The 26,919-nt window shown below is 40.6% G+C and overlaps 1 protein-coding gene across 1 annotated transcript; it reads left to right on the plus strand.

Annotated features, from left to right (window-relative positions):
• Positions 1–2,361: 2,361 nt before the first annotated feature.
• Positions 2,362–25,222, plus strand: LOC129745076 (plexin-B). The gene is made up of 15 exons (XM_055737911.1): positions 2,362–2,504; positions 2,567–2,767; positions 17,890–18,761; positions 18,829–19,060; positions 19,119–19,378; positions 19,449–19,574; positions 19,630–20,436; positions 20,607–22,320; positions 22,378–22,861; positions 22,936–23,476; positions 23,568–24,118; positions 24,175–24,355; positions 24,419–24,601; positions 24,661–24,745; positions 24,815–25,222. Exons 3-15 carry the CDS (start codon positions 17,928–17,930, stop codon positions 24,829–24,831), a joined length of 6,015 nt encoding a protein of 2,004 aa, XP_055593886.1. The 5' UTR covers positions 2,362–2,504; positions 2,567–2,767; positions 17,890–17,927; the 3' UTR covers positions 24,832–25,222.
• Positions 25,223–26,919: the final 1,697 nt, after the last annotated feature.

Consider the following 26,919-nt stretch of genomic DNA (forward strand, 5'->3'; position numbering starts at 1 on the left):
ATCGAGTTTCGTCTGTGATCTTTACGAAACATGGTGTGCTGCGGTAGATTAAAGTTTGTGTGACTGTCGAGATGTGTTTCACTCAAAAGCGAAATATTGATATTATGTGTATTTATGAGCTGGGTTAAGGATGAGCGTTTACTATTTATCCCTCTACAATTCCATTGTAGACATTGCAGAGGAACGGTGGTTGTTAAAGTGCTTGGTGTGGTCTTTTCATAATCTGAGATTAGCAAAATAGCCTTTCATTTTATCACTAACAACATCTGAAATTCTCTCCAAAACCATTTGTTGGATTTTTTGTCGAGTTTCAATATCTTCCTCAGGAACTTCCAGAGCATCTGCAACGATATCGATGACCTCAGTAGATTCAATCGTCGATCGGATCGAATCGCAAACCCCGTCAGAAATGTTAACTTCAAGTTGGGGAAGCTCATCGTCCGAATCGACATTATAACGACGTTTGCTGGAAGGATTAGATCCATTCTTGTCAACATTATTTGTTTGGCAAGCTACTGCCACGGTGGATATTGTTGTTGGTTGAGAGATGATAGGTAGTGAGTTTGATGAATCATTTGAATTTGTTCCACAAAACCAATCGACACGTCCTTGTGAAAAAGTGTCACGCCGCTCTTTATCGGTTTTCTTTTTTTGAATTATTTTCGGACATAGCTTGTGATCATTGGCCCGATGGGAGCCTAAACAGTTAACGCACTGTGGCTCACTATTTTCACACGCATGATCTTCGCCGCCCACTTGCTCCAAGCACTGATTGCAGCGTTTAGCACTCTTGCATCCGTTTTTGTCATGTCCCAAGCGCCAGCAGTTACCACACTGGCGGACAGGATAAATGTATTGCTTAACAGCATAAAGCACTCTATTTAACTCGATGTGAGTAGGTAAACTCTGCCCAGCGAAAGTAAAAATCACCGTAAACAGGGCTTCCTCTTTATCATCAGCCAATTTTCTAAGCACACGACGAGCATGAACTATCTCCGGGTTATCAACTTGATTCGACTTGCGTTTATCGTAAGCATTAGCAAACTTCAATTCTTCATCACAAATATCCGGCTCAATATAGGCTACCCCCAGACACTCCACCAGCCGTTGGGGGATAAAAAAACGCACTTCATTTGAGGTACCGATGCCTGCTATTTCATTAGCAGCATCCCTCGATCGCATCAAAATTTTCATTTTGGTTTTAGAAACCGGCATAGCACGAATAAAATCGTCACCAAATTTCTTCACCAGACTTTTAGCAATCTTCGCAGCAGATATATTCCCGACATTTGTTTCAGCCATAACGAGATATGGCCCAGCATAATTTTCGTGATATTTCCGTACTCGAACTTCATTTTTCGATGACCTTGGTGTATCGTTGTGGGTCATTGCACCGCTCGACAATAGAGTGTGGAAGGAGAGAAGGAAAATAAATTAGATTTCAATTCAGCTCACACACACGATGTGCAACGTACCGTAGTTCAAACGAGACTGAAATGTAAATTCTTTCTTTTTATTGTTCAAAATTCCTAATAGGAACTTCGGGACAACAGAAAATATTTCTTCCAATTGGAATAAAATGAAAAAGGTTCAATGAACCAATCCTTTTATATCTAAATCTAAATTACATTGTAGCAAACGAGAACAACTTTGCATCAAATGGAACTGTTTTTTGTTTCAAAGCATTAATATTTTGATTCAAAGATTTTTCAAAAGAAAAATTTTTTGAAACAAAGAAAAATGCTTTTGAATCAAAGGAATTTTTATTTATCCCAAAATCAAAGGAAAAAATCCTTTGTTTTTGCGGCACTTTCCTTTGAAATAAAAAATCTTTTCGCTGCGTGTAGTATTTTGTTTTGAGCAACTTGAAGTTTATCGATTCCATAATTGCCCCAGGACGAAGTTCAGGTAAGTGGAGAATGGAAAAAGAAGTATAGTAAATAATTTGAAGAATATGAGGAGGCCTTGTTTCGGTTTGAAACCCACATTATAATTTTTATCAATTGAAATAATTCAGTTGAGAATCTTTTTGACAGACAACTGAATTATTATTATATTTTTTTGTTATATTAAAACCACCCATTTCACGAAGAAGTTTTCTTCTCTTTGCAACCTAAGTTTTGAGTTACTTTTGTCGAGTGTGTGCGGTTTTAAAATTTACACTCACACACACTAATGGTCGGGATTGCTGTTGGAAAATTCTATCATTTGTCTGGCTCACATTTGGTCAAATCGATCGTGTGTTTGAAAATAACTAACACTCTATCCTGAAGTTTTCTCATGGATTGTGTGTGTGTGTGGGTTGTGTCTTCAAAGAGCTGGCGATTCGACCAAAAAAATCTTCGATTCGTATATTCTCATCGGAACAAATCAAGAGACGAACATCGGAAAAGTGGAGTGTTTTGTTTTCACTATTGTTAAATAAAAATCAAAGGTATCATTGTTTCGTAAATCTCAATTTAATCGTTACAATAAGCTTCATCTGTAGTGACTGAAAAACAGCGGTAAGAAATGCTTTAGTAGGTTGTAATTCGCATTTAATGTGCTCCGATTCGATTCGTTTCAGAATTCCTGTAAATCAACATGGCTGACAAAGAGAATCTGAATATGTGATAAGTGCAGTGGGGCGACTTGCGCAAGATGAAAGTAATGCTACAATGAATTTGGATAAAAGTTCTTGTGGAGATTACACTATTTGAATTCAAAAACAATTGGCGGAACCAGATTGATAGGAAAAATAATCGTAACTGAGTCCGATAAATGAAAGGTAAGTGACCTAGCTTTAAGTACTCATCCCGACTACAAAGTGCATCTCTCTAAGCTAGGTACCAGGATATGTGGAATATTCATTTTCACTCAAGAACTGGAACTTCACTGGATCTTAGTTTAAAACTAGTCAGACAGAAACTATGCATATAAACTAAGGTTGCTAGATTGCCCGGATATTTAATACAAAATTTGGGAAAAGTCCGGTTCGGCCGGATTTTTTTTTATTCATGTGGCCATAACAATTTGAGCAATTTGTATGAAAATAATCATTAAAGGTTTTTCGGAAACCTAAAATACAGTTTATAATTTGCTGATGAGTTTATGAAAAGTTTTGTAATTTTTGGGTTTTGACCAAATCGGCCCAGATTTTGCCAGGTTTTAAGATAAAGATTTTTATAAACTTTTTGGCTTTAAAGTTGTGTTCTGAAGATCAACACTCAAATTTTTAAAGATCATCTGTTCGCAGACATTTGGACGGTTTCAAAATGGTAGTGTTCAGTAGTTTTGATTTTTTAACCAAAACAATAATCCGGGTCTATATAACCCTAACCGGCTGTTTTTTTTTTGCTGGATGACTCTGGTAACCTTTTCAGAAATCTTTTTTTTTAGTAGTTGATCACCCAGGTGGTAAATCCTTTTAACGGATTGTATTCCAAGGCACGGAGAGCCACCGCGTCTCCCCAGTATACTTCTCTGGGTCCATGGGTGCAATTGGTCGACTCTGGATACTATTTATCCCTACGCCATAAAGTCCACCTGGGCCTCCAACCATAATTCTCATCCGGACCTGCAACGAAGGCTACGCGTGATGGGAGGCTAAGTCCTCTGAAGACTCGAGACTCAGCCTTTACTTAGATTTAGTAGTAGTGAGTTCATGATATAGCATTCCTAGCGAGCAAGTAATTGCTCTTTTAATGGAATGTAACGTTGTTATGTTACAATGTTATTCGGATGAGTTTACATGGTTCGTGTATAGCTGGATACATGACGATGAAGCGATGATGCAGATATTCGTAACTCGAGGCTCGTTTGGTTTCCATGACTATGGGCGCGGGCCTCACAGCACTCGTACGGGTCTTTTACGCTTACGAACCAGATGAATCCCGACGGCGATGTCTTCCTATTCGACTCAAGTGGCTCACTGGACGGCAACGTGAGACCACTCTACCCGAGAGTATTCCTCGACGTGAATACTCTTCCCCCTACGATTTCGACTACGAAGAAGGTCACGTCTTATTCCCGCAGCCTCCGTCGCAGAGGGCGCGTTCGACTCGGATACTCCGCGGCGGTGGAGATACCCTACACACACACACGCTCGACGTCCAGGCAGCTCGGCATACGCAGACGGTAAAGTCTTATCTTTGTATGCTTTACTGTCAGGTAGGGACGCACACTACTCAGATACTCCCCGACGAAGGAGTCATCCTACACCGGTCGCGGACTGGTGCTGGTGCCAACTCCTCTGCAGGGCAGTCATGATCCGGGTGAACCCATCGCTGATCGCGCGCCAAGTATTGGCATCCTCACACATCCTCCGTTGTCGGTTGTCGTGTCTGGTCCGATTGTATCACAGCTCGCGGTATACCATTTCGCGGTATTCGTTTTGGCGGTATGACATTTCGCATATGAACCTGTTTGGCGGTTTATCATTTGGCGGTGTGTAACACTTGGCGGTTTCTCATTTGGCATATGGCCCTTTTGGCGGTTTGCCTTTCAGCGGTTTGTAACATTACGCGGTCTCCCAATTTGCGAGTAAGACTATTTGGCGGTATGGATAGTTGGCAACTGAGTCACTTCGCGGTCTGTTTCAAATCTTCAAAAGTCCGAATACATGGATCATAATTACGAGGATGTTCTTACGAGGATTTTCCCTAGCTTTGGGTAAACCTAGAAACACGGGGCCTTTCTAGGTTTTCAGTAAACCTAGAAAAAACGGGGCCGACTCAGAAACATAGTTCAAAACTAAGAGGCCGCCTCCTCACGCTGCGCGTTCGAACTAGGGTGAAGTATGGTCCTTACGCTTCGCTTTGCGGACTGGGCTAGGGGATTGTTCCTAGCTTTGGGTAAGCCTAGAAACACGGGGCCTTCCTAGGTTTTCAGTAGACCTAGAAAAAACGGAGCCGTCTCAGAAACGTAGATCAAAACCAAAAGGCCGCCTCCTCACGCTGCGCGTTCGAACTAGAATGATGTATGTACGTATTACGTCTCGAAACCAGAAAAAAGATTTGGGTACAACATTTGCTCAGTATATATTTCTGAGCAAATATCTTACCGCGAAATGTTGCATATCGCCAAAAAGACAAACCGCGGAAAGACTCATACCGCAAAATATAAAACCGACAAACAAGACCATTTGCCAAATGGTAAACCGCCAAATCGACCAAACCGCCAATTGTTATGCCGCGTTTTAGGTCCTTTTGCCAAATGGTAAACCGCCAAAATAGCATACCGCCAAACACTATACCGCTGATGTGAAAACCGCGGACAAAGGTACAACCGTCTGGTCCGCAGGCGGCAAGCATGTTATTGCGTACCCCTTCGAACCTCGAACAGTTGAACGTGCTACGTGCTTTGGTGTTTCAACTGTGTCACCGCAGGTTGAACAGAAAGGCGAGTCCACGTGTCAAAACCGATGGTGGTACTGCATGAAGTATAGATAGAAAAAAGGGAAGTGCAGCACATGTCAAGTTTTATTTTTCGGAGACCGCCTCTACGCCATTCTTCCACAAATTTGGTCAAGTTGTAGGCCAGGTGGTGGTCGTCGGACCAGGAACCTCTGGTGGACTTACGGGCCGGGAACTACGGAAGGTCGTCAAACAGGTGCCATGAAAGGGCGTCGGACTGGAACGCCAAGTGAAGGAGGTCGTCGGGCTGGAGCCACTGGGAGGCGTTAGGCCTCAGGAGGACCGTCGAGGCTGCGAGCTTCGATTCGCCGCGAAGGGCGTCGAGCCGTGTGAAACGGTATCGGTAGCAAGAAGGGTGTCGAGCTAGACGGAAGTTTGTCTTCGAGTTATCCGCAGGAAAGTTGTCGTCGAGCGAAACCAGAATAGGGTCGTTGAGCTGAAAGCTATGGTCGTGGTCCGGCACAGGGCTTTGCTGAGCGGTGAACTGCGTGTGTTGAGGAGGAGTGTTGAGATTCGTCTCATCGAAGCAATCGATGAGATGAATAACAACACACGCATGGTGGTGTTATTAGAAATAAACAGTTAGGAAATGTAACCATAAAGATAGTTTTAGTATAAATAGGACGAAATGTACTGTAATAAAGTATTCCATGTTCTACCACCAAGTAGTAAAGTCTCTCCTTTCCACTGCCCAAGTGCCGCACAACAGTTTTGTGGCATAGTGTAAACATTCAACTTTTCTATGTTAAACAAAAACTTCTTCTAGAAATTGTTGGTTAGACCCAAACAAACATCCTGACATAGATAAACTAAACTTTTTTTTTTTTTAAATTATTCACTAAAAACACTGCACTGTTTGATTACACACGAATTCAAGTATTTTAGATAAAGTTTAAATTATCATATGGGTCCCTGGGCATGCTGGCATATGGATAACGATAAAGCTGACCTAAAGAGTCAGCTAATGCAGGAAGAAATTAAACACCTTTGGTTATACCTTTCCCAGCCCAAGACATAAAACGCTTAGTTGAAGACAGAATAAGAGCAGAATGGGGGCAAAATTGGTACGCTTCTTCAAATTTCCTGAGAAGGATTAAGAAATGTACCACTAAGTGGAATGACAGCAGGAACGCTTCTGAACAGCGAGTTCTGAATAGGTTAAGAATAGGACATACTCGTGTAACAATTGAATTATACTTGGTTCTTAGTTGTAAGTTAGAACCAATTCGGATTAAAACATGCCAACATAAACTAAATACATTTTGTCAAACCATAATCAAAAGTTTTCAAAACAGATTTTCTTCAGTGTACCTACTGGTGTGAATCGGTCACAACAAAAAACCGAGAAACGGCTGCTGTCACCAAGAAAAGAAAATACAAACAAAGAATTTCAAGAAAACAATCCGACCCTGGATAAGCCGATTTGATTTTCCGGTCTGGAACAAAAGCTCCCAACCAGGGGAGAAAGAAAAGAACAACTCGTGGAAGTAAGTCGCGCACACCTCATTAAGAGTAAAGTAGTCGCGCCGCAAGTGGGATTTACCCGAGAAAATCGTGAAAACGTCGTGAGTGTTTTGTGCGGAGCAAATTGGATTCGGTTCGCGACCAATTGCGGCTCGTTGCTGTGCGAAAAGCAAACGAAAAGCGAACGAAAAGCGCAGGCCTGATTTCTCCGAAGAGAATTAGCAACAAGGAAAAACCGGATCTCAAGGTAAAAAATTTGTCTTTACCTACATATTAGAGACACTAATGTCTTCATCTTCGCTTTGCCAGCCAACACGCGACACAAAAGACGAAAAAAGCGCATGACAAAAAGAAGAAGATAAGAGCCGGAGAAAAGAAAAAGGAAATCCGCATGCCAAAGAGCCCCTCATCACAGGGTAAGTGCTAACGTAGCACACAGAAACCGCCAGAAGCACTAAAATCGAACTTGCCACAGGGCTCTTTCTCTTTTTTCCTTTGCTCTTTTTCTTTGTTCTTTTCCCCTTTTCTTTGAGGTGACGCAGCGGAAGCGAGCTGACAGCATGATGGGTCGCTCGCACTGACAGCATGCCGGGTCAGTTGCACAATTAGAGGAGGACGTTTTTGGTGAAGGCCTTGCACATTCGAGAGCATCGCAAGTTGAACATCAGCAGCATATTGGGCGGAACGACCGGCCACGGAAAGAACGAGCAACAGGGAGCGGCTTGACACATCCGACGAGACGAAGAGAGACGCCGATTTCGTTGTTGGTAATCTCGGCGCTAGGATTAAAATCCGGATGATAGGAAGCCGTGACCGCATGAGAGGAGAGCTGATAGGAGCGGGCGAAACAGCCTTTGGTGTCCTGATGACATCCACGTCCGTTTGGGGGCGACATTATGAGCTGGCAGCAAGCTCCACCTGCATGTATGTGCGCCATGAGAATCCCGTGGAAATCTGCATGTAAGTTTCACCCAGTAAATGTTATTATGTTTTGAAACCCTCACACTAAATACAGTGCGATTGAAATTTGTAAGAACCACCTTGGTCCGATCGTAATTTGCCAGCATTATCTTGCTACTAGTGCCATCTACATTTCAAACCGGGAAACGAAATTCAATGTTGCCGTTAGACGAGTTTCTTTTGTATTTCAACAATGCCGAGATACTCTTTTGTTTGGGGCAGATCCGGTTTGGTCTTACTAAATTTACTCCATTCGAGTAGAGAACGTCGAACGAGTCGGCAGGTCGCGCCTTGTAATTTTCATCTTTTGGTGCTACTGAATAAAATAGAACGCGTGAGGACTAGGTAAATTCTTTTTTATAAAAGGGCTTTGGTTGGTCTGTCACTAATCTGTTTTTTGGGATGCAGGATTCTTTATCCCGCTACAAGTGGGTCCAAGTCCGGAGCTACATCCGCTGGTCACGGAAGTTGGGCGTGAAGACGCCTCTCGAGCTAAACGCTACAAAGCTCGAAAGCAGAGCACCGTTTGCGCACACCGCTTGTCGACTCGGACCGGGATCGGAACGGGATTTCTGATCCATTCAACGGCTTTCGACGATTCCCTCGTAGTATCGACCGCCGGCCAGAAAGGGACGCCTAGCGGACGCCATTTTGTTCCCGCTCCACGTGGATTCGCCATTGTCCACGAGGCAAGTTGCTGGTGCAGTCAATCCTATTCCGACTGCCAGTGACACCCGTCCAGGCCGTGATAATTCGCTGGTGCAGTCAACCCTTTTTCCGGCTGCCAGTGGTTACCGCTGGTGCAGCCAACGTTTTTCCGACTGCCAGTGAACGCTGTCTAGACACGCTGGTGCAGTCAACATTTTCCCGGCTGCCAGTAACCCGTCCTCGAGGATAACGCCCGCTCAATCAACATCAGGAGATCCCGCTCAAAAACAAACAGGTCAGACCTAACCAAATGTTTAGAGTTTCAGCTAGGGCAAAACTTTGTCAAAACTTATTTTTAATCAAAAATCTTCTGGGGCCCCTTTAAAAATTAGGATGAATACAAAAATGTTTAAAAGTAGCTTTCTTGTTATTGATTTTTGAAATCGGAAAACGTTCTCTCCTCGATATTTTCTTTTGTTCTTCTTCGTATCATTTCGCTTTTTATTCTGCCCTTCAAGTAAAAGAGTAACTCGACCAATAGCTCCCATATTCCTCCTAAAGTCACGAACATTCGAATGTTGTTTTAGCCATTTTTTCAAAAAAAACCCGCCTTGTGCGAGTCTCACGCCGGAAGTAACGCGTACCTTCAGCCTTCCTTGACTGGAAGTGGCGCCCTTAACAAAGCTGATGGTATTGTTGGCACAATCAAATTCGTTACAAATTTGGCGCCCAACGTGGGGCCCTTAGATAACGTGGGTGGAATTAGTTTATTGGTAGAATCAACAAGAAAAGCTAGTTTGAAGTCGATATTGATATTTTTGAAATCGTGGGAGTTGAACATTTTTTTAGTGATTTGAGTATTAGGGTCAAGAGACACGAAAAGATCAATCCATTTACAAAGGCATTTTAGGTTTTAGTTTTGCGTTCAAAATTTGAGGTATATTGTAGGTTATTCTTGTTTCTATTCTTAAAAGGCCATTCATTTTCAATTTAATTTAACTTTCCAAATATTTCATTAAACTAACAACTTTCCTTTTTTAAATTTAACAACAATGAATCAATATCAGATAAATCCTAAAGATTTGGAGGAAGATGAACTCGCGTATGAGTTACTTCTTCGAAATGAGACCCCTCAAGGTTCGCTTGAGAGTCAGCGTCGACTATTGCAACAATTGTTGCAACAGGATTATAACAGAGGTCCCAGAATAGTTACCGACCGCAATATGGAGGCAGACATGCAAGTGGTGCCTCATAGGTTACAAGATCTAGGACAACAATTGGCTGTTGGTCCGACCCGAGCTCTTTTTACCCGTTTGGTACATTACCATATGCGAGTGATTCGATACGCACCCCAGAATTCAACTCAGGAAACTAATAAGAAACTTTTGTTAGATTTGTTGGCTAGACTGTTCAAAGAATATTTTGCTTCTAAAAAGACTGAAAATCCAGTTACTATTCCTCCTGAGATAGACTTAACGCGGTTGACTGAGTTCAACGTTAAAACCGCTCCTGATTTAGACACCCGAAAAAATTCCACCGAGCTGGATGAAGCTCGTGGAAAATTCCTTGGGTTTGATGTAGACGTCGAAGCCGAAGGTGCGGTTGGGGGAGAATGGGAGTTAACGAATAAGGAAACCAAAAACGATAATATAGGGACACCTGCTAGAAATCTTGGGGCTATTCCGAAAAAAATAACGTTTAAACCAGGTATTCATACTCTTCCACCAGACCAATGGAACCGACTCGGAATAACACCTGGGTCTTTTAAAGGAACTCCGGTAGGGCAGTTCGATGGAAAAAGGCATGAAAGGAAGGTCGAAGATTTTACTATAGAAATTCCATCAGCGAAGGGGCGATTTGAAGATTGTGAACAGCTTACAAAGGGAGTAAAGGAGGGCTTTAAAAATCCTCAAGCAAGAGAGGTAAATTCATCGAATTTTTCTCTGCCAAGTGGGGGTAAGACGGTTAAACAGCCAGAAAACGTGTCCGCCAGCGAATACTTACATGTGTCAGAGGTTCAAGCATATGTGGAGTTGTACATGGATCAACTTCTTAAGCAGAAACAAGAAAAAAAAGATTTTGATTTCGAGGGTATGACCCGCTCGTTTGAAAGGTGCGATTTCAAAGAGCATCAAGCTAGTAGTATTCCCATGGTTGACGACCAACAGAAACATCAACCATTCACAAATTCTCGTTTTCCTCGTAGATTTGATCCCACCCCACCTTTGCAATTGTATAGTATGCGATCGGAGCCCGTTCCGAATTTAGCGTTCCCCGATCTTTCTCAGACCGAACATTTTAGCCGAAATCCCTTTTCGATCAATCCTCCACTCGGGTTATCTCATCAATGCTTTTCTGATCACGGTTCAGGCATGGCCTCTCCCGTCCCAGAACAAAGACAATCTGATTTTAATAGAAGGTATATGAATCCGATGAGATATTCTCGTCAGCACCCTCACCAACAGTGTAGCATTATCGAGAAATGGCCGAAGTTCACCGGTGACAATAATTTGGTCCCAGTTACTGATTTCCTCAGACAGATTGGTATCTTGTGTCGATCCTATGCGATTGATCCTCAAGATCTTCGTATGCACGCTCATTTACTTTTTAAGGATAGTGCTTATGCTTGGTACACTACCTACGAAGAGAAATTCACTTCGTGGGAAATGTTGGAAATGTGTTTAAAAATGCGTTACGACAACCCCAACAGAGATCGTATGATAAAAGAAGAGATGAGAAGCCGTAAGCAGAAGCCTAATGAGCTGTTTTCAGCCTACCTAACTGATCTTGAAATGTTAGCCTCTAGAATGATCCGAAAAATGACTGAAGCCGAAAAATTCGAAATAATTGTCGAAAATATGAAATTATCATATAAACGACGATTAGCCCTGGAAACAATAACATCGGTTGAGCATTTGGCTCAATTATGTTTCCGATTTGACGCCATAGAAACCAACTTGTATTTTTCCCATTCCCCAAAAGCACCAATCCATCATGTAGATTATACAGAAATGGATCTCGAGGAGCTTCCTGAAGAAGATTCAATAGGAGTGTGTGCTTTGCAAGACCGTCCTTATAGGAAAAAAGAGAATATAGTTAAACCCTCGGAGAAAATACGGGAAAATCCAATTAAACCACTGAACTCCTCGGTAAAGTGCTGGAACTGTTCGAGATCCGGTCACTTTTGGAGGGAATGCGATCAAGTTAAACGCGTGTTTTGTCATATTTGTGGGTTCATGGATACCACGGCTTCCGCGTGTCCTAACCGTCATTTTAGAGAGTCGAAAGAAGCAGTCCAAAAAAACGAATAGAGGAGGTTGAGTCCAGGAATCCCTCAACTCCAGAATCTGCTAGGATTCCGCATTTCTCTTGTTTTAATCAAATTTTTGAAATCCGCACGTTGGTTAATCGTTGTCCTCATTTGGTTGTCCGCATATTATCTGAAGAAATTGAAGGGTTAGCCGATACAGGGGCCAGTATAACAGTTATAAATTCTCAAGAAATTCTTAATAAAGTCGGTTTAAAAATACATCCTCTTTCGTTGAAAGTCTCAACAGCCGATGGTACATTCTATCGCTGTTTAGGATACGCCAATGTACCCTACACTTTCCAATCGATAACTCATGTCATTCCTACCGTAGTGGTCCCTGAAATGACAAAAATCCTTATCCTGGGTATTGATTTCTTGAAAAAATTTGGGTTTCGGTTAGACAACTCAAGTCCACCTAGGCCCGAAAACGAGATAGGGTCTACATCTTCAGTGGAAGTTAACGCGTTTGAATTAGGGTTTGATGACAAAGATTTAGGGGAGCACGACGAGAAGCTTTGGCTTCAAATTGAGCCGCAGGATGACATTACCAAATGTAGCACCCATATCGAGCCTGAAGTCGATGAAAGCCTCGAAATGCCTACGGTCGAGACTCCAAAGCAACATATTGTAGTGCCTGATGATCTCCAGACTGAGCATGATCTCACGCCACAAGAAAAAGATGAGTTATTTACCGCAGTACAAACGTTACCCGCGACAGCTGAAGGGCGATTAGGTCGAACAACATTAATCAAACATCAAATTGAACTTGTTCCTGGAGCAAAGCCGCGACGTATTCCGTATTATCGTTGGTCTCCTTCGATAGAAGAAGTCATCGACAAAGAAGTAGATCGTATGAAGACCCTCGGAGTCATAGAAGAATGTCCTGGGGCCGTGGACTTTATAAACCCTCTCTTACCCATAAAAAAATCGAACGGCAAATGGCGGATTTGCCTGGATTCTCGCAAATTAAATGAATGCACGCGGAAGGATGAATTTCCATTTCCGCATATGATGGGAATTCTTCAAAGAATCCAAAAATCCTCTTATTTTTCTGTTATTGATTTATCCGAGTCCTATTACCAAATTCCATTAGATGAGCACGCCAAAGATAAAACTGCTTTCCGCACAAATAAATGTTTATATCGATTTATCGTTATGCCATTTGGATTAATGAACGCCCCCGCAACGATGGCTCGAGCTATGAAGTTGACCTTAGGCAATGATCTCGAACCACATGTCTATGTATATTTGGACGACATCATTATTGTCTCAAATTCGTTCAATCATCATGTTCTCCTTATCAAAGAAGTTGCTAATCGTCTGCGTAAAGCTGGGTTTACTATTAACTTGGAAAAAAGTAAATTTTGTCGCAAAGAAATTCGGTACCTTGGCTACGTGTTATCGGAACAAGGATTGTCCATGGACTCCAGCAAAATACAACCCATCCTTGATTACCCAATTCCTAAAACGATTAAAGAAGTACGGAGATTACTCGGACTTGCCGGTTTTTATTGTAAATTTATACACAATTATTCCGATATAACTACACCAATAACAAATCTCCTTAAATGTAACCGCAAGAAGCTGATCTGGACCGAGGAAGCGGATAACGCCTTATTAAAATTAAAGACCGCACTAGTCTCCGCCCCTGTTCTTGCTAATCCCGATTTCAACGCACCCTTTACGATCGAGACAGATAGCTCGGATTTGGCCGTTGGTGCCGTGCTTGTCCAAGAGTTTAACGGTGAGCGAAAACCAGTAGCCTATTTCTCAAAAAAACTATCCAGCACCCAGAAGCGCTACAGCGCCACAGAAAGGGAATGCTTAGCAGTTTTGTTAAGTATAGAAAACTTTAAACATTTTGTCGAGGGTTCTAAATTTATCGTTCAGACAGATGCCATGAGTCTCACATTTCTCAAAACAATGTCCATCGAAAGCAAATCGCCGCGCATTGCTCGCTGGGCATTAAAACTTTCAAAATATGATCTCGTACTAGAATATAAAAAAGGCTCCGAAAACATACCCGCCGATGCGTTGTCGCGTGCTGTAAATGTCGTAAATGCGCCAGTTGAAGATCCGTACATCACCCAACTAAAAGACATGATAACAAAGTTTCCAAATCGATATCCCCATTTCGAAGTTCGCGATGATCAAGTTTACAAGTTTATACGCTCTAAAACGGAATTCGAGGACCCTTCATTTAGGTGGAAAATGGTTGTCCCTTCAATGGATAGAAATATCATCATAAAAACTATTCACGAAGAAGCCCATCTGGGAAATTTGAAAATTTTAGCTAAGGTCAGAGAAAAATATTATTGGCCCAATATGGCAACAGATATCAAAAGATTTTGTAGTCAGTGCGAGGTGTGTAGAGAATCCAAAGTTCCCGGTATTAATGTGACACCCCGATGCGGTAAACCGAAAGCTTGTACACGTCCCTGGGAGTTAATATCCCTAGATTTTCTCGGACCGTATCCTCGTTCCAAAAAGGGGAATGTTTGGCTTCTCGTAGTAAGCGATTTCTTTAGTAAATTCGTCTTGGTCCATTGTATGAAAAGCTCCACCGCTCCAGCCGTCTGTCATTTCCTCGAAACCTTCATTTTCAACCTCTTCGGGGCTCCGTCAATATGTATATCTGATAACGCACAGGTGTTCAGATCTCATATGTTCGAAAATCTCTTAGCGAAGTTCGGAATCACGCACTGGAACTTGCCCGTGTACCACCCAGGTCCCAATCCGACCGAACGGGTAAACCGCGTGATTGTAACCGCTATACGCTGTTCTTTGAACCAGAAGATTCATCATCAAGATTGGGACGTCGCAGTGCACGACATAGCAAGAGCTATAAGGACCTCGGTGCACGATAGTACGGGCCACACACCATATTTTGTTAATTTCGGCCGCAATATGGTGGTAAACGGTAGAGATTTCGATGTGATACGCGAGGCTACTGAGCCAAAGGACGAAATAAATTCAGAAAACACGACTAATCAATTATATAAACTTGTCCAAAATAATCTTCGGAAAGCTTATGAAAAGTATAGCAGAAACTACAACTTGCGATCTAACGAAAAACATCAGTTTAGTGTGGGCGAGGTCGTCTATAAGAAAAACGTCAACCTTTCCAATAAAGATCGATGTTTCGTGGGCAAATTTGCACCAACTTTTACAAAAGTTAGAGTACGGACCGTCCTTGGCACGAATACTTATGAGCTGGAGGATCTTGAAGGCCAACGAATCCCTGGAAGCTATCACGGGTCGTTCCTTAAGCGGTCATAACCACAGACAATTGAGATTCTGGGTGATGAGAAAATCAGATGAAAGACATCAAATATCTTCCGCATACAATCCATTTCGTAACGTTCCTGGTGCAACCCGTAAAAATTTTCCTTGTTCTTCAATATTGATCTTATTAGAATCACCAACTAACCAATTCAAGTTGTTTCCAGTTATTCTTTTTCGCATAATTTCGGTTTTTCAAAATTCCGTTTGGTTTATTCGGTTTACAAATTTAATTTTTCTCGTTTAACAAATGTTTGGCCTAAAATAGAAAGAGCAAAGTAATTAAATTTAAAAAAATTACCTGTGTGAACGCCTAGATGAACAAGAAAGTTTATGCAATTCAGTTCCATTCAGTAAATTGATTTTGGATTTTTTTTCCGATTCAAGTGGGTGTTTGTTTACATCCATACTGACCGCATTATCTCAAACATATGCTGACAGCATAATTTCCAAATTGATATAGGGATGTTCAAGTAAAATTTGATTACCGAAATTAAAGAAAATTCAGAACAAGATTTTGAGGTAAATTTATGTTTGGTTGGAAAAAAATTTAAAATTTCAAGAGAAAGAAACATCGGATAAAATTAAGAAAATCCATATTCGGTTGGCTCAGATGTCTCTGAGAGAAATATTAATGTAACATGATTTCATAGGTTAGCTCAGATATGTCTGAGAGTTTTGGGTAATGTAGTAGATTTATTTTGGTTAGTGCGTTTCTCAGATATTTCTGAGGTTGATAATAAACGACATTCAATAGGTTCAAACATGATTGATCTTTAGAGCAGTTCAAGTCATTCTGAATATCAAAAGTTAAAACTAGAAGAGTAAAATAACAGTTTTTCTCATATCGTTTGAATAACTAGAAATAAATACTTAATTACAAATAGGAAAAAGTTTCCGTAGTTAAAAGTTTCCGTGATAGCTAGGAAATAAAAATTTTGAAATCTTCGATTTCAAAATTTTTATTTAAATTAGTATGAGCCAATGTAAGAACCACCTTGGTCCGATCGTAATTTGCCAGCATTATCTTGCTACTAGTGCCATCTACATTTCAAACCGGGAAACGAAATTCAATGTTGCCGTTAGACGAGTTTCTTTTGTATTTCAACAATGCCGAGATACTCTTTTGTTTGGGGCAGATCCGGTTTGGTCTTACTAAATTTACTCCATTCGAGTAGAGAACGTCGAACGAGTCGGCAGGTCGCGCCTTGTAATTTTCATCTTTTGGTGCTACTGAATAAAATAGAACGCGTGAGGACTAGGTAAATTCTTTTTTATAAAAGGGCTTTGGTTGGTCTGTCACTAATCTGTTTTTTGGGATGCAGGATTCTTTATCCCGCTACAAGTGGGTCCAAGTCCGGAGCTACATCCGCTGGTCACGGAAGTTGGGCGTGAAGACGCCTCTCGAGCTAAACGCTACAAAGCTCGAAAGCAGAGCACCGTTTGCGCACACCGCTTGTCGACTCGGACCGGGATCGGAACGGGATTTCTGATCCATTCAACGGCTTTCGACGATTCCCTCGTAGTATCGACCGCCGGCCAGAAAGGGACGCCTAGCGGACGCCATTTTGTTCCCGCTCCACGTGGATTCGCCATTGTCCACGAGGCAAGTTGCTGGTGCAGTCAATCCTATTCCGACTGCCAGTGACACCCGTCCAGGCCGTGATAATTCGCTGGTGCAGTCAACCCTTTTTCCGGCTGCCAGTGGTTACCGCTGGTGCAGCCAACGTTTTTCCGACTGCCAGTGAACGCTGTCTAGACACGCTGGTGCAGTCAACATTTTCCCGGCTGCCAGTAACCCGTCCTCGAGGATAACGCCCGCTCAATCAACATCAGGAGATCCCGCTCAAAAACAAACAGGTCAGACCTAACCAAATGTTTAGAGTTTCAGCTAGGGCAAAACTTTGTCAAAACTTATTTTTAATCAAAAATCTTCTGGGGCCCCTTTAAAAATTAGGATGAATACAAAAATGTTTAAAAGTAGCTTTCTTGTTATTGATTTTTGAAATCGGAAAACGTTCTCTCCTCGATATTTTCTTTTGTTCTTCTTCGTATCATTTCGCTTTTTATTCTGCCCTTCAAGTAAAAGAGTAACTCGACCAATAGCTCCCATATTCCTCCTAAAGTCACGAACATTCGAATGTTGTTTTAGCCATTTTTTCAAAAAAAACCCGCCTTGTGCGAGTCTCACGCCGGAAGTAACGCGTACCTTCAGCCTTCCTTGACTGGAAGTGGCGCCCTTAACAAAGCTGATGGTATTGTTGGCACAATCAAATTCGTTACAAATTGATGCACATGGTTGCGAGATCACGAGGGAGGTTTGACTAGTATAAAATTGTTTATTAAGCATGTAAAATAAAAGAACCTGTTAGCATTTTGTGAGCTAGCCGGAGCCTTAAAGAAGAACATTCCTTCAATTCTTCTTGAGCCAATTTAAATTTTACACTCGATCAACTGATTCATTCACATTTCGAGAAAGACTCGTCACCTGTCTGTCAATTCTGTGGAGTACGGATTACCATTCAACATATTCTCGTTGATTGTGATGGATATGATAAAGCCAGACGAGATCATGGAATAACCGGAGATATCTTAGAAATTCTACTCAACGATTCATCGAATGAAACAGCAATTTTGAGCTTCATGAAAGCTATTGAAATGATCAATAATGTTTAATAAAATAATAATTAAATTATCATACCCATCATATCACAATTTTTCTATTTGTTAACGTGCCAATATTAAGCCTACTCCTACACTTAAACCTTTTTTGTGTTTTTTATGTAGGTACCAAATAATCCTTCTATATATGTGAAATTCTTCTACTTGCAGGTATAACGTAAAAAAGATATCAAACGTCAACAGCAACAATGTCCGTCCTGCTTTTAACTTATTGGCTTTATGTCGCATCATGGCGATGTGCTATGGCGAATGTGCTAGTTGATAGTGTAACGGTCACAGCGTCGAATATTGCTAGCCAATTTTCTCTGGATAACAGCTCCTATTTTACGCATTTGACCTACGATAGACGGAGAAATCTCTTGTATGCCGGTGCCACTAACAGAATTATTCAACTAGACGTCAATTTAAAACTATTAAATGAAGCCATCACCGGGCCCAAGCTAGATTCGCCTCAGTGTCATACCGGAGGTTGTTCACCGGAAGATATGGAAACAATGGAAACCAACAATTATAACAAAATTCTGATCTACAATAGTGTCGGCGATACGTTGATAGCCTGCGGAAGTATACATCAAGGAGCATGTAAAATCTACTACTTGAGTGGAACGTTTCCAAACACATCAAAATATATGGAAATCGCATTAGCTGCTAACGACGAAAATTCTTCGACGTATGCATTCATTGGCCCTAGCAAGTATCAATCCTGGAAGAAAGAAGACATCCTATATGTAGGGACGACTTTTACCAATGTTGGTGACTATCGACACGATGTTCCGGCTATTTCATCCCGAAAGTTAGATGATTTGAGCTACGCCGAGTTTTCGATTCAGCAATCTAACATAAATATCGACGTAAAATATAGGGACCATTTTCTTGTCGACTATGTCTATGGTTTCAACAGTTCGGAGTACGCGTATTTCATGGTTGTACAGAAAAAATCTCATTTGGCTGATGAAGCTGGCTTTGTCACACGATTAGCTCGGATTTGTGTGAACGACCCAAACTATGATAGCTACACTGAGGTGAGTATTTGTTACTTTGTTACGTAAAAAGCTTTCATCGCAACACAACGATGTATTTTATAAACAGGTCACGATTTCATGTTTGGTGGATGGTGAGGACTACAACATTCTGAGAGATGCCAAAATTACCCATGCCGGTATCAAGCTGAGTCAAGATTTGGGCATCAAGAAGGACGATCATGTTTTGGTAGCAGTTTTCTCACCTTCCAAAGAAATAACTAACGAACCTCAACATAATTCTGCAATGTGTGTCTACAGTTTAACTGAGATTGAAGAAGTTTTCAATGAAAACATTCACTGTGAGGATTAACAATTCACGTACATAATGTTGTTATGACAATTTGTGTCTTTTTGCAGCTTGTTTCAACGGAAGCATCAAAGACAGAAATCTTGGTTACATCTCAGGAACAATCAACGATGGTAAATGTCCTGTAGTTGGTTCAATTGGTAACATATTCAGCTTCTGCCATGTGGGGCTGAAAATAAGCGGAGTCACACCGATCGTGGCTCAAGCTTTACAAAATTTCCCCAACGAATCGATCACTTCAGTCACAACAGCAAACACTGGGCCGCACAATTTAGCATTTTTGGGGACCGCCGATGGGTGGATTAAAAAGGTAATTTTTAGAATTGGCAGATTTAAAAAAAAAAACATTTGTTTCAAATAACTTTTTTTTTGTTCCAAAGATTCTGATGTCCGGTGCATCGGCGGGAGAGTATGAAAAAATAGAAGTAGATAGTGGTTCCAAAATTTTACCCGATACAATGCTGTCACCTAAAATGAACTTTTTGTACGTTTTGTCAGAGAAAAAGGTAAACGTTATGTCCAAATTTCTAAGAGCACCAATAATCAAGATTAAATTTTTAGGTATCAAAAATGAAAATAGAACACTGTAATACTTTCACCAATTGTTCGAGCTGTTTGGAGTCCAGAGATCCGTTTTGTGGGTGGTGTTCTCTCGAAAAACGCTGCACAGTGAGAAATGCCTGCCAAAAAGATACCAGCACAGCTCGATGGTTGTCAATAAGCACCGGGCAACAGTGTATTGATTTCGAAATGGTGAATCCGGACAAAATTCCAATCAACCAAATGGCTACCGTCCATCTAATAATCCGTACTCTGCCAGAGCTTCCATATAACGCAAAATATAAATGTGTATTTGGAAACTCGACTCCGATCGATGCGAATGTCACGAACGAAGGGTTGGTTTGTAAAACTCCGGCAATTGAAAAACGGCCCAGCATAGGACTCAACGCTGATCATATTCTGGTGCCGTTGAGCGTACGTAGCTCCGAAACGAACAAGGATTTCGTTTCCCGAAATTTTGCCTTTTTCGACTGTTCGCGACACGATAGTTGTCGCAAGTGTCTCGGTAGTACATGGGGATGCAATTGGTGTATCTATGATAACAAATGCGTTTACAACACATCGTCTTGCCGCAACACGGGAAGTGTGGTCACAAAGGAAGATATGTGTCCCCATTTCAAGAAAAAATCGCAACCCATCCTGTTGCCCAACAAAGTACCCAAGGAGATTAAATTAGAAGTTGAAAACTTACCGAGACCGCAAAGCGCACATACTGGATTTCTGTGTACTGTAAACATTGAAGGAGCCCATATGGTTCTACCAGCGCGAGTTGAGTCCAATAAATACGTTGTGTGTGAGAAAACTCCGGTAAGTAATATTTCGCCTTTACATTATATTACACAGTTTGTTCATTAAGTGATTGTGGCTTGATGAGCTGCCATTTCGAGCGGATCCGACCGATTTCTCTCAGTATTTTTATAAAACTTAACTTGCACGCATTAGGTACTTATCTTTTCCCTTAAAAATTGTTCTTTCAGTACTCATATGAAGCTAATACGAACGAATACGAGGCCAAGGTAGACGTCAACTGGAACAGGAATCACTACATTGATACCGTGTCAATTATACTGTACAAATGTGATATTTTGGGATCCCACAGGGAGCATGCTGATTGTAGTCTGTGCGTTACTCGCGACAAGAAGTATCAATGCACATGGTGTAACAATCAGTGTGTATATAACGAAAGCTGTACGTATGACACACACTTGAATGAATGTCCCAAACCTAGAATAGACCTTATCAAACCACTGAGTGGTCCAATTGAAGGAGGGACACTGCTAACGATAGAAGGCAGTAACTTGGGAATCAGAGAAGAAGACGTGCGTGGCAAAATTCGGATTGGTAATGTGCCCTGTGAACTGGTCAATTACGAAATCTCCGTTAAAATCGAATGTCGAACGGGAGCTGTAACCGAGGAAATGATCGCTTCGATCAAAGTTGGAAACGAGGCAGGTTACACTGAGTCAAGTGTTCAGTTTCAGTACAAGGATATTCAGTTATCGGGTCTGTATCCAACGATGGGTCCTCAGTCAGGTGGTACAAAAGTCTCTATAATTGGTAAAAACCTAAACATTGGATCTACGATAATGGCATATTTGGACGACTACCCTTGCCTTATCAATATTACGCAAGCTTCTTCTGGTCGACTCACCTGCATCACATCTGCAGCACGTTCACCCGAGCATATAAGGACTTTAACGGTACTCATTGATAAGGCCAATCGCACATTGAAATGTGGTGATGATAATCAACTGAATAGTTTACACCGCAACAGCTACCACTATCATAGTCACTATGAAACTTGCAGTGTATATAATTATACAGTCGATCCCAAGATTATGCAGATAAAACCATTGAAAAGTTTTATCAGTGGTGGTAGGATGATGACCGTTCATGGTACTAATTTAGATTCAATTCAACAACCGGAAATAGAGGTTTTTTATGAGGACGAGCGTATAAACAAATCGGTGTGTACTGTTTTGAATTCGAATCAAATGGAATGTCCATCGCCGGCAGTGAATTTGAAGTTTATCACATACATGAGATATTTAGAACAATTCAATGGAAATTTAGATGCAGGAAGCAACCAGAGTCGACCGAAAAATAGAAGAAGTCTTATTAGCTCGGATACTTCCACGCTTCTATCTACAGCAGAAAGTTTTATAGGAGACAGTTCAGGACTCACTGTTTCTTTATTTCCCGCAACACAATTAATATCCTCGGATGAGATGCAAACCACTGCCTCATTTCTCCAGACAACCATTGATGGAATGAATAATGTACCGATCGCATTGAAAATGCGAGAAAATCAAGTTACATTCCAGATCAGTTTTATAATGGACAACGTGCTCTCTGTGAGGAATCTCAATAAACACTTCCAGAATCTCAGATCCACCATGCTTTATGTGGAAGATCCGGTATATTATCCTTTCTCGAATTTCAAAAAACTTTATAAAGGCGACACGCTGGTAATCGAGGGTGAAAATCTTAACGTGGCAAGTGACGAATCCGACGTAAATGTAACTATTGGGTACATGCAATGCAATGTAACCAGCTTAGCGCTCACGCAGCTAGTGTGTACGCCACCTGAACAACAACCCCCTCCGACCGATGAAAACGGAACGGAACAAACAACACAAGATTTACCTCTGGTGGTGGTTCGTGTTGGACAAAACCTTAGATTCCCTATTGGTGAGTTTACCTTTATTTTGTAACCATCTAGACTTTAACGATTTGAATTTTTCACAGGTTATCTGAAATACGATCTGATGAAGCCGTACACATTTTCGCATATATTGTTTGGCATCATAATCGGTACAATATTCATTGTAATATCATTGGTCGTGATCTTGGTGATCTATCGCCGAAAGAGTACGCAAGCCGAACGTGAATATAAGAGGATTCAGATTCAGATGGACACCCTCGAAAGCAACGTTCGGATGGAGTGCAAACAGGCCTTCGCCGAACTGCAAACCGATATGACTGACCTGACGGCGGATCTGGAAAACAGTGGCATTCCAACCTTGGATCATATCAACTACATAATGAAGGTCTTCTTCCCGGGAGTTACCGACCATCCGATTCTGAACTCGTCTAAATTTCGTGTAAACATGGCTCGCACCAATTATGATCAAGCTATGCTACAGTTTGAGCAACTCATCAACAACAAGATATTTTTACTCCTCTTTATAGAAACTTTGGAAGCACAAAAATCATTCACCATTCGTGACAAGTAAGAAAAAAAAAGTTGCCTTTTATTAAAAGGAATACATAAATAATCATGCGCTTTTCTATTGGACTTTTCAGAGTCAACGTCGCGTCTCTGCTGATGATAGTGTTTATGAACAAAATGGAGTACGCAACAGATGTACTGAAATGCTTGCTTTTGCGGCTGATTGATAAATCGGTTGTCACGAAACATCCGCAGCTGATGCTTCGTCGGACCGAGAGTGTTGTCGAAAAAATGCTAACAAATTACATGGCCATATGCATGTATGATTATTTGAAAGACTATTGCGGAAACTCACTGTTTTTGCTATACAAGGCAATCAAGCACCAAATTGAGAAAGGTTTGGTTGACGCTGTTACTCATGATGCCCGTTATTCGCTCAGCGAAGAGCGATTGCTGCGCGAACAAATAACACACAGCGTTGTGTCATTGCACATCATCCAAGAGGATTTGGATGAAAAAATACAATGCAAAGTTTTAGACTGTGATACAATTTCTCAAGTGAAATCGAAAATACTCGATGCATTGTTCAAAAACACTCCATTTTCCATGCGTCCTTCCGTTCAAGACTTGGATTTGGAATGGCGCCACGGCCGAGGAGGTCATCTGACATTGCAGGTGTGTATCGTTTTGATTCAATAACAAAGAATAACAGAGCGGAAGTTACATGTGTGTTCGTTCTTCTTTTACCTCTTTTACCTTTTACCAGGACGAAGATCTGACGACAAAAACCATTGGCGGATGGAAGCGTATCAACACTCTTGCACACTACGGCATCAAAGAATCGGCGGTAATGTCCCTGGTGGCAAGACAAAACGAAAACTACAATAATTTCAGCAACAAACATCAGTATTCTCATTGTTATTATATTAATAACTCGTCTTCACACATTTCCATCAACGGTGAAATTATCAATCACCCTTCGACGTTGCCGCAAAACCATACGATAAACTATCAGAATCAATCGCAACAGTTAACACGTGTTTATCATTTGGTGAAACCGATAGATGAGAAATCTTGCCTCGGGCACCAGCAGAATCCTGAGAGAACTCACAAGGCAATACCGGAAATATTCCTCACCCGTCTATTGGCCACAAAGGGTACAATTCAGAAGTTCGTCGATGACTTTTTTGCCACAATTTTAACGGTGAACAACGCCATGCCACCCGCAGTCAAGTGGATCTTCGATATTCTGGATGACGCCGCCAAAAGACACGGCATCATGGATCCGGATGTTGTACATGCGTGGAAATCTAATAGGTATAGTCAAATAATTTCGGAATGAGATTGATGTTGAATTCGATTGTATTTTCCAGTCTGCCGCTGAGATTCTGGGTGAATTTTATCAAAAATCCAGATTTCATTTTCGATATTAATAAATCGCCGAGTGTTGATGCCTGCCTTAGCGTTATCGCGCAAACATTCATGGATTCTTGTTCGACAACTGAATATAGACTGGGAAAAGACTCGCCATCTAATAAACTACTTTTCGCTAAAGTATGCTCAGTTTTTTTTAATTTTCAAAACAAATATTTATTTTATATTTTGAATATTCCACAGGACTTGCCACAGTACCGAGAAATGGTTACAAACTTTTATGCAGAGATTGCACATATGCCGCAGATAAGCGATCAAGATATGTGCACAGCAATGCAGCAATTATCTATACAACAGCAGGAGGAGTTCGATGTTATTGCTGCTCTCAAAGAGCTTTACATTTACATCACTAAATATAGAGATAAGGTAAAATGTTTATTATTTCAAAATATGTAAATTCCGTTTAATATTTTTTTCCCCAACAGATCATCGACTCATTAGATATGGATATACACGCGAAAAAAATGCATTTAATTCATAAGTTGGAAAATGTTGCCTGTACATTAGAAGGTGAAATACGTGGTTGATGTTTGGTACAAATGTTTCTGTTTCTAAATCATTTTTTGGTGTATTTTTCAGGACAAAATTATTTATAACACGGAAGATAAACAACACACTGAAAGATCCCCGATATTAAGTATTCTCCAAAATCCACTACTCACGATCAGCATCGCTCTCGTCATATATTTTATGCATTTTATTTTTCGAGTCTGTAGTTCAAACGAATGCATTTAAGTTTTATTATGTGCCTAGATTGTTTTTAAAGATTAGTTTTGTAAATAGACTTATTTATACAACGATTTATGTTCTTAGAACCTATAATTTAAAAGAAGAAGAAAAAAACTATCATGTGATAGAAGTTTGCACATGTAAATATGTATCAAAATACTCAGTTTTAAAATTTTATCGTCTACTTTTATAAATGCTTTATTATAGCTAGGCATCTATTCGAGTGTATCTAGTGAAATATAATTCACATGAATCTTACTAAGTGTCTTTAAATGTTGATGACAAGCGTTGAAAAATCGTTACCATATTGATATGTCTATCAAAAATAAGGTCATACTTCGTTGTACTCCAGATGCGGCAAAAAAGCGTATAGGACTCTGTGGAAACATTCCGGTAGAGACCCTTTAAAATCAATACGATAAAGTTTGATGATAGCTATTTTGTGGTTCATCCTGGCAAATACAGCGACAGATTGATGTAGATTAAAGTCTGTTTCACATAGAATCTGGTCGGATAAAATAGATCATTTCTCCGCAAAGAAATAACGTACAACAAAATTAAAAATGTCATTTTGTAGGGTTTTTATTGCACTTTAAGGAAAAAAATACATAAACACCATTAGTCAATTTTCGGGGTGAATTTTCGACCTTTTTTTGTGATACCACCCATCATTTTCTGCACAGTGCTGCTGGTAACCTCATTCGCCATCTTGTTCCACCAATTTTTCCATTTGAGCGGGGTTTTTCATGGTTCTGCCCATAGTACATGGAAAATAACAGGTAGGCCATTGCGCTTAACCTCACTTGAAAGCTCCGTGTATATATGTACACAGCATGCTTGCAATACCAACAAAAATAGTTATGAAAATTTGGCAGTTTTATATAGAATGGCAATCAAAATTATGAATTTCTCCGCCAATAGCCATTCGATTCCTTTGAAAAGGGCCTCAGATTAAAGATTGATTCTTCAGGCCCACCGGAAACTATTTTTTGCTTTGGATTTTCGGATCTGAACCATAAATAATGAGCATTCAAAAGAAATTTTCATCACCGTCCCTCTTTTTTGAGAGCAAACAGTTAAACATTTTCTTCTGTCTATGTTCAAAATTTGATAAAGTTGTAAAATACTTCATATTTCTGTGATAAAAAAACAATTTGTTTGAATTTTTGTTCAAATTGCACAAGAAAAAGACCACACAAGGCAAAATAATCACCAAATTTTAGTTTTAAATCGACCAAAAGCCCGTTGCATATAACTTTTAGCGATTTTAAAAAGCCAAATATTGTTCGTTGCATAAAAATGCATCAATGCATATTTATCTCATAATTTTAATAATTGTCAATTTAAAGAAACAATTCAGCAGCAACATGTGAAAAGGGTATAAAAGACAATGTAAACAAAACCGGTTTTCAGTGGATTCAAATAGCCCAATATAAGCTCTACTTAACACAAAAACCGTTTTTAGTTTGTCAGTTTTCGTAAGATTTATAATGCAGTTTGAGTAAAGGATCTAAAAAATTTAGAGCCATAAAATGACATTATGCTCACACAGATTGTTTTATACACCCTTTACTCCACAACAAAGCAAACGGTCTAGATGCAAAACATTAAAAGGGGAAGAATGCGGAAAGCTATTCACTCACTCCTATAGCGAGAACCATAAGCCTTTGTCAGAAAATAGGGGAAATTTTATCTCTATCTCACTCACACATATGAAACATACAGTACAAAGCGAAGGGTGTATAAAACATTTAGACGAATTTCATACTCCAGCTAGGGTCTATATTATATTGCGAGCTATTTTTACATGATAAAACCGTCGTATCGATAAAAACATATTTCGAATGATCCTACGCACCGTTTTGACCATAAAGACTTGGGAGATTCCTCGTCAATTTTAATTAGCGATTTAAAAAAGATTGCAAAATTTTCAAACGCGTTTTTCTCGAAACGTC

Source organism: Uranotaenia lowii, chromosome 2, assembly GCF_029784155.1.
Source record: "Uranotaenia lowii strain MFRU-FL chromosome 2, ASM2978415v1, whole genome shotgun sequence".
In the NCBI taxonomy this organism is placed as follows: domain Eukaryota; kingdom Metazoa; phylum Arthropoda; class Insecta; order Diptera; family Culicidae; genus Uranotaenia; species Uranotaenia lowii.